Source organism: Cydia fagiglandana, chromosome 17 (genome assembly GCF_963556715.1).
Source record: "Cydia fagiglandana chromosome 17, ilCydFagi1.1, whole genome shotgun sequence".
NCBI classification, from domain to species: Eukaryota; Metazoa; Arthropoda; class Insecta; order Lepidoptera; family Tortricidae; genus Cydia; species Cydia fagiglandana.
In genome coordinates, this window is record NC_085948.1 from 14,936,147 (window position 1) to 14,949,008 (window position 12,862).

The 12,862-nt window shown below is 38.5% G+C and overlaps 1 protein-coding gene across 1 annotated transcript in view; it reads left to right on the forward strand.

Annotated features, from left to right (window-relative positions):
* The window catches only part of LOC134672595 (neuropeptide CCHamide-1 receptor-like), a 269,080-nt gene that overhangs the window by 154,114 nt on the left and 102,104 nt on the right, over positions 1-12,862 (forward strand). Inside the window, exon 2 of the mRNA XM_063530546.1 lies at positions 5,658-5,860. Within this exon, the coding sequence (XP_063386616.1) occupies positions 5,670-5,860 (191 nt within the window). The 5' untranslated portion in view covers positions 5,658-5,669. The remainder of the gene's footprint in view (positions 1-5,657; positions 5,861-12,862) is intronic.

Below are 12,862 nucleotides of genomic sequence, written 5' to 3' on the forward strand. Positions count from 1 at the left end.
ATAACATCCCTTCACTGTATTATATTTTGCGGCAGCTTACGTTCCTGATATTCATTATATTTTTCACCACACCAGCTCGGAAAGGCTTACTTTGCACTTCAAAAACTAATAGCAAAGTTGCATTTTATTCACATGTGAGGCAAAAGTAATGAAATGCTAATTTTGAGTTGTTTTCTTATGTTTGATGGTAGAATTGACTTTTAAATGATGATTTTGGATGATAAATATTTAATAACATTCATTTGGATTTGATTTGGTTTGATTTTGTTTGATAATTTACATTTAATTTTTGCTTCGGGTTGGTGTGGTGAAAAATTTTGTGTTTCACTCGGGGGCAAATTTTGTTTAACCCTCGTGCTTTGAAACCCTCGCAACGCTCAAGATTCCATTTTTCGAACTTTGCCCCCTTGTAAAACAAATAACTATTATCTTTTTAATTTAAGTACAGTCAGCCAAGAGGTCTACCACTTTTAGACTCTATCAATCAGTGGTAAACCACTTTCTTGGCTGATTGTAGGTACATAAGCTTAATATGGAATCTAAATTTTCCATTTCCAAAATGAAAGATTCGTTTGCTTCTTGTAAATCGTTCCTGAAATTTCTGAGAACTTTTTCAACTTTTTGGAAACATTCCACAACATCCATATTGCACATCTGTACCCACATCGCGCTGCCAATGCGTAGGGCGTACTTATACTTGCCACAAAAATAAGTGGCGACCCAGGTCGTAAATCTTTGGAATCATATGTTATCTCTTTCGCACTCGTTACTTACATGGCCTTATAGAGCGGGACTCGCAATAGTGCATAAGGTCACGCGCAACTCCGTTAAATTTAGTTACATCTGAAAACTGTTCAATTATAGGAAAAAGAAATTGAATCCCCTATTCTGTGAACATATTTCCTACATCTACATTATAAAATAAAAATTAATTGCGATGAATCTCAACGATAACAGCATTTGAATGATGAAAATTTTAAACGTAATTATCTCGAAACTCATGTTTTAAAGTTACACGAGTTGCGCGTGACACGGCATACCAGTAACTGACATTTATTGCCCGACTCGCCATTTGGTGCACGGTGGCAAGTATAAGTACCGGTATCGATGTATCTTGACGTCCGCGGGCCTTTTTTTTTAAGAGGGGAAATGCTGTACGCATACCTCGCATACCACCCGGCGCGGGGACGGGCCGGGATGGATATATTTTTTTTTTAAATTAAATTGCCATAATATATTAGTAGCTTATTATTACTCTTAACCTTTGTTCTCTTCTCCGTCGAATTACTCTTGACAGAGCAGTCGTAACCTTTGTTAGTGACTAACTATTTCTGTTATTTAACTCTTTTATTTAGCTTTTATAAACATGAAGGCTACTTCAGTACTCCCAGAAAGCGCCATCTATCCTGTCTGCTACAGTGGCTAGGAGATTGTTGGCGCTGCCGCGCACGCGCCGCACCAGCGACGCCACCCGCTTGCGCATGATGGCGTGGAAGCCGTCGGTGCTCGCCTCCGCGAACATACCGCTAGCACTGCAATAGCGCGGCAGCCCCAACAGCATCCTAAAAGCGACTGTGTGTTGCGGTTATGTGGGACTCCATGTTGTGGGCTAATGAGACCCCAGGTTTACCCACTAAAACCCCTCTGTTGCCGCCTCGCTGCTCGTACGAGTATAGCAGCGGCGGCAACAGAGGGGGCGGTCGGCGGTGGCGAGGTCCCAGGAACGCCGAAGTACTCTTCCGCAACCTCGCCAGTGCTAATGTGGTCATAGCCCAACGCTTCACCGCACTTATCCATGCTCCATCTACTAAGTAATCTGTAGTCCCTATCCCTACACAGTGCACACGTTTGCGACATTCCTCTGAGTCCCGAAGATAAGCCCTCGGGGGATGTAAGTCAATGATACGGTCCTTATCACACCCTTTGCTTTTGTGCGCCCTTTCTTTGGCTTTAGTACATTTGGATAACTGGTTTTTCTATGAAAAACTACGTCTTTTTTCCATCCGCTACTAATATTATAATACGCACCTGCACACCGTGCATGTCAGGATCGCGACGACTTAAATAAAAAGCTTCGATTTGTAGTGAACTGATAGGTATTCTTCCAATAAGTGCTGGTTTACAAATGGATCTTTCCATAATGGTTAGGTTAAGTTCCAAAAAGCGGCCAAGTGCGAGTCAGACTCGCCCATGAAGAGTTCCGTAACAGCCAGTAACATAATAAAATAGCGGTTTACGATTTATGACGTATTAAAAAAAACTACTTACTAGATCTCACTCAAACCAATTTTCGGTGGAAGTTTGCATGGTAATGTACATCATATATTTTTTTTAGTTTTATCATTCTCTTATTTTAGAAGTTACAGCGGGGGGGAAGGACATTTTACCACTTCGGAAGTGTCTCATGTCATGCGCAAACTATTCAGTATAGAAAAAAATGATATTAGAAACCTCAACATCAATTTTGAAGACCTATCCATAGATACCCCACACGTATGGGTTTGATGAAAAAAAAATGTTGTGTTTCAGTTCTAAGTATGGGAGACCCCCAAAATTTATCGTTTTTTTTCTATTTTTGTAGTGTAGTGGTAGATTGTATGGAGGTTGATGAAAGAGTGATTTGCAATATTCGATCAGTTACAAAAATGGTTTTTGAAATTTGGTGCCTCTCATTGGCCGCGACGCGATACAACAGCAACATATATGGTGTACTGCTTTATTGGTGCTTAAGAAAAAGCCTCCGAATGGTAGCCGAGGCCGACTGCTGCGCTTAGCTATAGCATAAGGAATATTTTATATAATAATAAGTTGTATTATTCGCAATACTCTCAGGCCAATTCAACCGTATAAGAATGATATTGAAATCATATCATTTAGCTGGCAGGTACAGTCGCCATCAGATATATCTGAGCTGCTAAGGTGCTTACAAATGTCTGAACACGCCTCTATTGTCAAGGCGTTAGTGTACGTGTTCAGATATTGTGAACACCTTGGCCGCTCCGATATATCTGATGGCGACTGTACAAAAATAAATTATTCGAACAGATTATATCGCATACAGTTGTAGTGTATGCTTATACGAGTATTCCATCGTATTTTCATGGAACCACGTGTCTTGGTACAATAAGTACTGAGGTTAACTGAAGCAGCATGACAAATACGAAAACAATTTTGCACTACATCTGTATTATGAATTTAAAATATATCTTGACGTTTATAACCCGACGTTAGTGGTCAAAGAAGACGTTTAAAAATATTGGTTTAAAATAGAGAAATCAGGCCGTGCCTGAAAAAATACCGGTTCAATAAATCCCTAGAAAAACACAGTAGCCATTTTTAAAAGTCGGCCATTTTACGACTACATCTAGGAAACCGTAAAATGTACGACAACACGAAACCCGTTTTATCGTACAATCCCGATTCTGTATTAAAAATTTGATTCCCGTACTTCACGTAAAATAAAATAAATTAGGAATGTTATTATAAGTTAATAATATACTTTGGATCGTCGTTTTACAATGAAAAATCTAAAAATAAAATAAAAAATATCTTGTACGGAGGGTCCAAATTTTCAAAGTGCGGTAGCGACCCATAAAATGTATTTTAAATTCTGATTTTGTTATAGATTTTACATTAAGCGTAAAAAAAATCCTCGGTGAAGTACGGACCACCCTAATAACGACTTACCTTGGTTAGTCGAAACTTTTTTACCTATCATAGTAAACAGATGTACAAAGTGCTGTGAGATGCCTTTTGAGACGAGGCCTGATTGCAGTTTGGCACCAATCGGCGTGAGTCCCTAACGTCGGTTAGTAACTCCACCTACAAAGCAGGAGGTCCCGGGTTCCAATCCCGGTAAGAGCAATTTATTTGTGCATTCATCACTGATTTGTTCCAGAGTTATGGATGCTATCTACACCAGTAATATTGTCCCAAAATTTATAGTTTTTTTTTTAGAACCGGCTTCCTATTTTATCACTCCCATGGCTTATCGTAAAATAATACTACCAATAAACATTTAAATTTGAACGCTAAAATACACTGTAATTGGCCAAACACTTGATAAAAGTCGTAGCGCCGAGGGAATCCTAAATTGGTTCCTTTAAGCCGTTTAACGACACTTTCAAAAGTTCATGGCAGTAATGCGATATGTTATCTATAGGGACCGTGCGCGTTGGAGGATCTGCCATCTTGTGGCCTGAATCGGAAATATATGTGCACAATGTACATTGCCAAAGCAAGTGCTACCATCTACCGTTCTCGTCGGTACTTTTCCTTGTGAACAATAGGTTCTGCTATCTTGTGGGCTACATCGGAAGCATAAACGAACACATTTACGCTTCGAGCAACACCGGCTTCCGACACGTCGGAAGGGAGGGGCCCAAGCGATATCTCACCGTACAAATCTTTCTGCCATTTTTCGCGGAGGGAAGGTGCACATAGTCGCACTTCTCACACACTTACATACAAAATCCAATCAGAGGCCCTACCGCTAACCACGTTCGCCGTGTTGCCTCTCTATGGCACTTGTAAATTCATACGTAAGTGTGACAGGGAGGCAACACGTCAAACGTGGTTCGCGGTAGGCCCTCTGTAATGACGACACAAATACATAGAAAATGACACACGTCAAAGACAAATCTTGCAAACCTCGTTCTCTTTTTGTGTACGGACGAGTGACTAGTGTCACAACACGCACACTAACACATTTTCGTTGAAGTATGTCATTGTATTCTGAGAGATGAGAAGTCGGATTTGTCGCTCGACCGATCCGCAATTTGTACTGAGCGAGCAAAATCGATAAATCCAACAATTACTTGAGACTAAAATATAATAATTGTATTTAAATGTAATTAAACGTATGATATGTAAAAAAAAATATTACATGTGAAATGTAACACTTTCTTTTTGTAAATTTGATGTCCCCGACCTCTTTTTATAGCAAAAAACCGAGCAAACAGGCATTTTTGTGCAGCAGTGTTCACGCGCGCGTCTGGACTCGGTCTAGTGAAAAATCCAAGTGCAACTAGTTTTATTACCCGCGCTAGATTAGATTGACGCGCAGCGCTAGATTAATCTTGTACTTCGGCAGAGGGGAAATAGTGCGAATGCCGCCTCCCTTCCGTGTTGCTCGAAGCATTTACGCCTCGCGCCAAAAATCTGACGTCTCCTATACTGCCCCCTATAGTTCATGCACGGGGCCTATACTGACGGTTTTGTTTAAAGAAACGTCCATTTTGACTGATTGTATAGTATTATTCAAACTCGATGGGTACGCTGACAGATGTCATTTCAATATAACTTTTCGTGAATTGTCATTTTGAGGTTATAAATTATGTGGAGATGAAACCTGTCACCCTATCCATTTGAAAAATACTATAGTAAACAGATTATAGGTTATGAATTTAATTTGATTGTATTTTGGGTATGACCCGTTAGTATAAATAATATCGCTCGTGATATTGCCGAGGAATCTGATTAGAAAAAAAAATAACCAAATTATATTTTCGAAGTAATTAAGATAAAAACCCGCGGACGGCCATATCTTCTGTCACAAGATACAGCGGTGCGTCATATATTTTGTTTTCAAATTTCCTGGCACCATGCCCCCTCTTAATACGACTATAAAATTAACACCACAATTCTCCTTGTTCCAGATAACATGCAACATGGAAGACTACAACATATCCATGGAAGAGCTGATGAACGGCTCGGAGCCCTACCAGCCCTACTACCAACGGCCTGAGACTTACATAGTGCCGATCATATTCGCGCTCATCTTTGTGATCGGTGTCGTTGGCAATGGGACGCTGGTCACTGTTTTTGTGAGGCATAAGGCTATGAGGAATGTGCCTAATACGTAAGTAATAATAAAAATTATTTGTATTTGAGTGTGAGAATAAGTATCAGTGGCGGCGCATCCATAAAAGCCTATTCCCACCGGCTTGCCTGTTTTTGGACGTTTGAGCAGAGTTGTACAGGAAATATGTAAGCTAAATTCGCCCCGGCTTGCCTATGGATATGTTTGACGCGCCGCCACTGATAAGTATCAGTGTAAACTACCCACGGAATTGATATCAAACTTGCTATAAGCGGTGTATAACTTACCTACGTAATGCCTATAAGAAGCAAGGGGCCAATTTCGACACGTACAACTGTCAGATTTCGCATCCACGTCAAATCAACAGTTGATTTTATTGCATACTGAGTGTTGATTCCATCAACGGTGGATAATATCATTTGGTACAACCAAAACTCCAAACTAACGGTGGTTCGGTTTGGTTTGCTTGTCACCCTAACTGTGGATTGTTAATGTCAAATTTTGACATTGTACGTATTCGAGAACTTATGATTTTTCCCACATCAACGGGAGATCAACACGATACGTCAAACGTCGCTTGTCGAATAGGGGTCAAGTAGTCATAGCAATTAATGTTTACACAATGCCTGTAAGAGCAAGTTCAATCGTTCGTTTCACACATTATTTTTAATTTGGCGATAAAAATGTTTGGTTTTAAAAATCGAGTTACGGTTATATACAGGTTGAGGTTTTCGTAGTTAACTTGTAAATCAGGCATTGTGTGTGGCATACCTACAAAAGCAAACTGACTTTATTACATAAATAAGACAAGGTGTGTCTAGAACAGGGGTCGGAAACCGGTATTTGTTCCATACAAAAATACCGGTATTATTACGTTCGTTTTTGTTCTTTGGTTTATTATTTCATTTTTAATGGGACAATCTAATAATACGAAGTTGTTACCTAAATACATGATTCAGTCCTATCTAAAAACCATAAAATAATTCAAAATATTGGGCTATTTCGGGGTTTTTTAAAAATACCGGTTCCGAGCCCTGGTCTATAGTCCGTTTTTTTTAGCATTAGAAAGAACTTCGCAGAAGTTCGCTTGTGGCTCTAAATCTGGTACTTTTAGCGGTAACAATTTGAAGTAAATTATATGTATTGACCATGCTACATTAGATAATTCAATAATTATTAACAATTAACGAGCCTGATAAAAACTGCACGCTTGCTTCTGCGGAGTTCTTTCTAATGCTAAAAAATACGAACTATAGAATTTAAGACTGATGTTCCTGAGCTGGTAATTGCAAGAGCTCATTTAGACGTTACATTGCAGTCTATTGAGGTTACATCCAATTCACTCCGCCGATCAAACACCGCAATGTAATGAAACTCGCATTCGAGCTGTCACACCATCCAAATCAGCCCTTATAATCGTTATCGTTACTGCTTGTAATTCTCGCGCTCATTTTCTTAATCGATGTCGTCACAATTTAAACATCCACTAATGACTGTGTGTGAGGTTATGAGAAACGTTTTGAATACATATGTAAGTATTTGTGAATGAATACGAGTATGATCCGAACTCTCGAACAACGAGAAGGGCCAATAATTCAGCAGGAAAACGGTCGTCTTATATATTATTTGGAGTAGCCCTTCGTCCAGAGTGGACATCTTTCAGCTAATATAATGATGATTTAAGATTAAGAGCCAACAGGAGTGGTCATTTCTCCATACAAACGTACTCCTCGTTTTCCTCCGTGGTTTTTGAAGCTAGAGCAATTATTTTTTCAACACAGATTAATATTGTCAATATCTGTGTCGGACCGTTTTGCTTTTTTGATATTTTTGTTTTTTAAGGCGCTAGAGCCCTTCAAAAATGGCCAAAATGGCCTAATTGACTATGCCGCAATGAGAGGCGTGGCATTCAAAACTGATATCAATTAGCCAAAAAAGCAAAACGGTCCGACACAGATAATTTCATAATCATTTAGATTTCCAAATTTGGTTACGATTTGGTTAAGTTTTGGAGGAGGAAACAGAGGAGTACGAAACCTCGATTTTTGAGATTTTTACGCAGGATTTTTCGCCTTGTCCTTATCGCACTACTTTTAGGTGCCGCTTCCGTTAGCGAGACGGGTATATTTACCTAAAATATTTAAAACTCAGCTCCTGTTTCGTCTTAATAGGTTTAGTTTGGTTTCACAAAGGGCCGTTCCACGACCGATGCTGCTTCGGTACTTATTAAACATATTTATGATATTTGGGAAAATTCTTGTGATGCAATTGGCATATTTTGTGATCTTTCTAAAGCATTTGATTGTGTGGATCATGGAACGCTCTTTTTGAAATTAGAACACTATGGTCTGTCAGTAAATGCCCTAAACTTTATGTCTTCTTACCTTAGCAACAGAACACAAACAGTTGTTGTAAACAAAACCCGGTCTAGCGGTACTGTAGTCCAATTAGGAGTGCCACAAGGTTCTATTTTGGATCCATTCCTGTTTTTGGTTTATATAAATGATTTGCCATGTGTAGTAGAAAATCTTTGTGAAATTGTTCTTTTTGCTGATGACACATCATTACTTTTTAAGGTTGATCGTAAATCTACCGATTACAGTGTAATTAACAGCACACTCGTTAATGTACTAAACTGGTTTACTATGAACAATTTGCTTCTTAATGCTAAGAAAACTAAATGCATTCGATTTTCTTTGCCGAATGTTAAACCAGTCGATACTAAGATACTTTTGAATAATGAATGCTTAGAGATGGTAGATAAAGCACTGTTTCTTGGTTTAACATTGGACAAAAATCTACAATGGAGTCCTCATATAAGAACACTAGCAAACAAATTAAGTTCGGCCGCTTACGCTGTGAGGAGAATTAGACAATTGACTAATGTTGAGACAGCTCGCCTTGTTTATTATAGTTATTTTCATAGTGTAATGTCATATGGTATTCTGGTTTGGGGCAAAGCAGCTGACATACAGACTATATTTGTCTTACAAAAGAGAGCCATTCGTTCTATATATAATTTAAGGGTGCGTGAATCATTAAGAGAACTTTTTAAAGAAATTAATATTTTAACTGTAGCTTCCCAATACATATATGATAGTATTATTTTTATGTGGTTAAGAATCTAGACTCCTTCACTAAGAATTCTGATGTCCATAACTATAATACTAGAAATAAAAATAAGCTTGCTATCAGAAAGTTTCGTGTTCGTAAAGTACAGAAGTCATTCGTTGGGCAATGCATTCATTTTTATAACAAGTTACCTGAGGATGCTTTAAGATTACCCTTTCCAGCTCTTAAGAATTACTTAAAAAAGTCATTGATGTTGAAGGCTTATTACAGAGTCGAGGACTACTTGACAGACAAACATGCATGGTCCAAACCAGAAACTGTAATAACGACAAGTAGTAACTAAAAATATTGTATTATGTGTAGAGTTAAAGGTGACTCAGCTCAGGTAAGAAAGCACATCAAATTGTATGAAAGCATCTCATAACAATCAGTCAGATTCATATAATATGTATTCTCATTTCTTTTATTGATTTTAATTTCTTTTCCTTTTGTAAGATTTGATATGTTTTCTGAAAGAGCTACGTATTTGTGATTTCATGTACATATATGTTTATTTTTTATATCAAATTCTATAAAGTTATGTACTCACTGAGTATAATTGCATGAATTCTATAGTAATTTAAATTGTATTTTTCTTAATTACTCGTAATGCATGTTAATTATAAGATGTAATAATGTTTTGAAAAGATGTGTCCCGCCGAGTTTGTTGCCGGTCCCATATTGGGATACCCTCCTCCAATTGAGGGGGGATTTAAATCTTCTCGGGGCAGAGGTGTACGGTTGGAGCCGGTAAAGGTTTATTTGACGTTCATAAGCGCATTGTAATATGCCTACTTGAATAAACTATTTTTTATCTTATCTTATCTTATCTTTACCTTTGCCCCTAGAAGTGGATAAAGCTATAGGTAATTCGATCTTCTATACATTCAGGGTAAATCTGTATTGCGCACATTTAATATGTATGGAAGTAATAGTACGTTTATCTTGTTTAACCATAACCTCTCCTCGTCTTCATTAATTTTTAGGGTTCCGCACCTAAAGGGTAAAAAACGAGACCCTATTACTAAGACTCCGCTGTCCGTCTGTCTGTTTGTCACCAGGCTGTATCTCATGAACCGTGATAGGCAGTTGAAATTTTCACAGATGATGTATTCCTGTTGCCACTATACAAATACTACAAACAGCATAAAATTATTATTTATGTGGGGCTCTCTTACAACAAACGTGATGATTCTTTACCGTTTTTTACGTAATGGTACGTAACCCTTGGCCGCACTTGGCCGTTTTCTTTCTTTGTAGCCATTACTTGTGAAATATAAACTGCTTAAGTATACAAAATGGACAAACCATTTGATAAGTTGATCCGCATGTCATGTAAGTTGTTTTTAAGCATCGCATTATTCTCTTAGATAATGGCTCCTCTACACGATGGGCCAACGCCGGCCACTCCAAGGGACACAGCCATGCGGTAGAATGAGATAGCAATATCACTTGCTTGCTCTAACACATAAATGCGTCCCTTGGATTGGCCGGCGTTGGCCCATCGTGTAGAGAAGCCATGAGAAATGAATATTGAAGTCGTACTCGTACCCGACATATTTATTAAGAAATTGCATTAGATGCAATCAAAACCTTTGACGTCATCGCCATATTATAGCAAAACAAACGACCTTAAATATATACAATGTTGCACTGTATACCATTATAATACGGCTTGAAAGGTTTACATTATTACGACATATGTTATGGGTACACGCGGCGGAAAGTACTCCCACGCATATTTTATTCATGATTTGTTCATTCACACTATTGGTAGTGCATTCCATTGGCTTTCCGGGCACTGTCGAGATTTTTTTATAACATGACTCAGGCAAAAAAACGTACAGTCCGCCTTATACCGGGTGTGACCTGTAACATGAGCAAAAAATTAAACTGTATGCTGCACTCCTCATACAGACCAACATTTGTTCAGCGACTTTTAAAAATAACTTGTGGTTTGATTTTTAATACACTTTAAAGTTTATTGTGTTATGCTTAAGGCGTGACAAGCAACGCCAATCACAATGATATGGCGTGGCGATAGCGCCACGAATATTGAAGATAATATTTATTTTGTATGAAAAATAGGGTCTCTAAATACTTCATAATTTTTAAAAGTTGTTGAACAAAAGTGTCACCGTTTGAGGAGTACAATCCATGTTTTAATTATTTGCTCGTGTTACAGGCCACACTCGGTATGTTAAAAGAGCAGTCAAAGTCTAAGTTGTCAGGTTAAGGGACTAATTCACAGCCCACTGTACAAAAATAAATGCATGTTAGTATCAATGGTATTATAAAATCCTAGCGACCCGCCCTGGCTTCGCACGGGTTAGCAAATTATACACTTAAACCTTCCTCAAGAATCAACCCAAAAATCGTAATATCTTCCATGTTTTACATTATTAACTAGAGTTACACACAACATATCTTTTTCACTACCTGGGCATATATGGCACTCTAGTTACTCAATAATGTAAAACATGGAAGATATTACAAATAGTTGAATTTACCCCGCAGTTAAAATTACCCTGCTGCACCTTAACTGTTCCATTTAGTGTCATTGGAGGTAATGTGTACCAGTGTTAGGACTGAGATGCTTAATAATAATGATTGATGTTTAATTTGTATACTTACAATAGTGGCGCAGTCAGTAGGATAATTCTAATGTCAGTGAATTAAAAAAAACCGGGCAAGTGCGAGTCGGACTCGCGCACGAAGGGTTCCGTACCATAATGCAAAAAAAAAGCAAAAAAAAAAAACGGTCACCCATCCAAGTACTGACCCCTCCCGACGTTGCTTAACTTTGGTCAAAAATCACGTTTGTTGTATGGGAGCCCCATTTAAATCTTTATTTTATTTTGTTTTTAGTATTTGTTGTTATAGCGGCAACAGAAATACATCATCTGTGAAAATTTCAACTATCTAGCTATCACGGTTCGTAAGATACAGCCTGGTGACAGACGGACGGACGGACGGACGGACAGCGAAGTCTTAGTAATAGGGTCCCGTTTTACCCTTTGGGTACGGAACCCTAACTATGGGACATATTTTTGAGTAAGTTGTCAACACCCATATTTTTACAGTTGATTGTACCTAAATCATATTTTACAATATGACCATTTCTATTAGCGCTTATTTCACCAACGATGTCAAGACCTATTACCCTACTTTCCCAACTCCACGTCAGCAAAAGTTTTTGAGATCCGGAGGCGGGATGACATCGTATCATTCACGTAATTACAGCTGAATTAAGCTCGTTAGCGACGTCATTGTGTTTCGACGGGTCCGAGTCCTATTTAAGCTGTCGTCAAAAGTTTCAATATTAAAACCAGTTGCGTTTTAATTGGTGCTTGTTGTGAAAATAGTACTTGAAGATAATTAGTTCTACAAGAGTACTCTCATGTATCGTACAAACAAGTCTCTCTCTTTTCCTGACCGATCACGGCCTCAGCAGTGCAAAATCAGTGGATATTCGTCGATTCTGTTTGAGGCCGCGAACGCGTTCACTGTTGGCCGTGCCGGCGGCGCGCACAGTATCGCACAGAAACTCGCCACTCCACGCGCGTTATCGCTGCCCAACGCACTCCTGACATCAGCACCAGAGTGTGACTTGTTTGCGTGGAGATGTGCGAATGTGTGCCGGGAGTGTCTGAACTGGTGTGAGATGATGGACGATAGGCTTTCCAGCACTTGCATTTGAGTTTTAATGTTTAAGTACCTGTATTTTACTTTATATATAATTAGTGTATTTGTAATACGTAATTAGTTTAATTATGCGGTGTATTGGCATACGCTGTGATGCCATGTAAATGTATTTAAATAATAAATAAATAAAATAAAATAATTACTTATCATCGTATTGAACTACTAAGATTGACCAAAGTAGCATGACAATGTGGCGCTTAGCAGTTAACATTCGTCATTGAAATG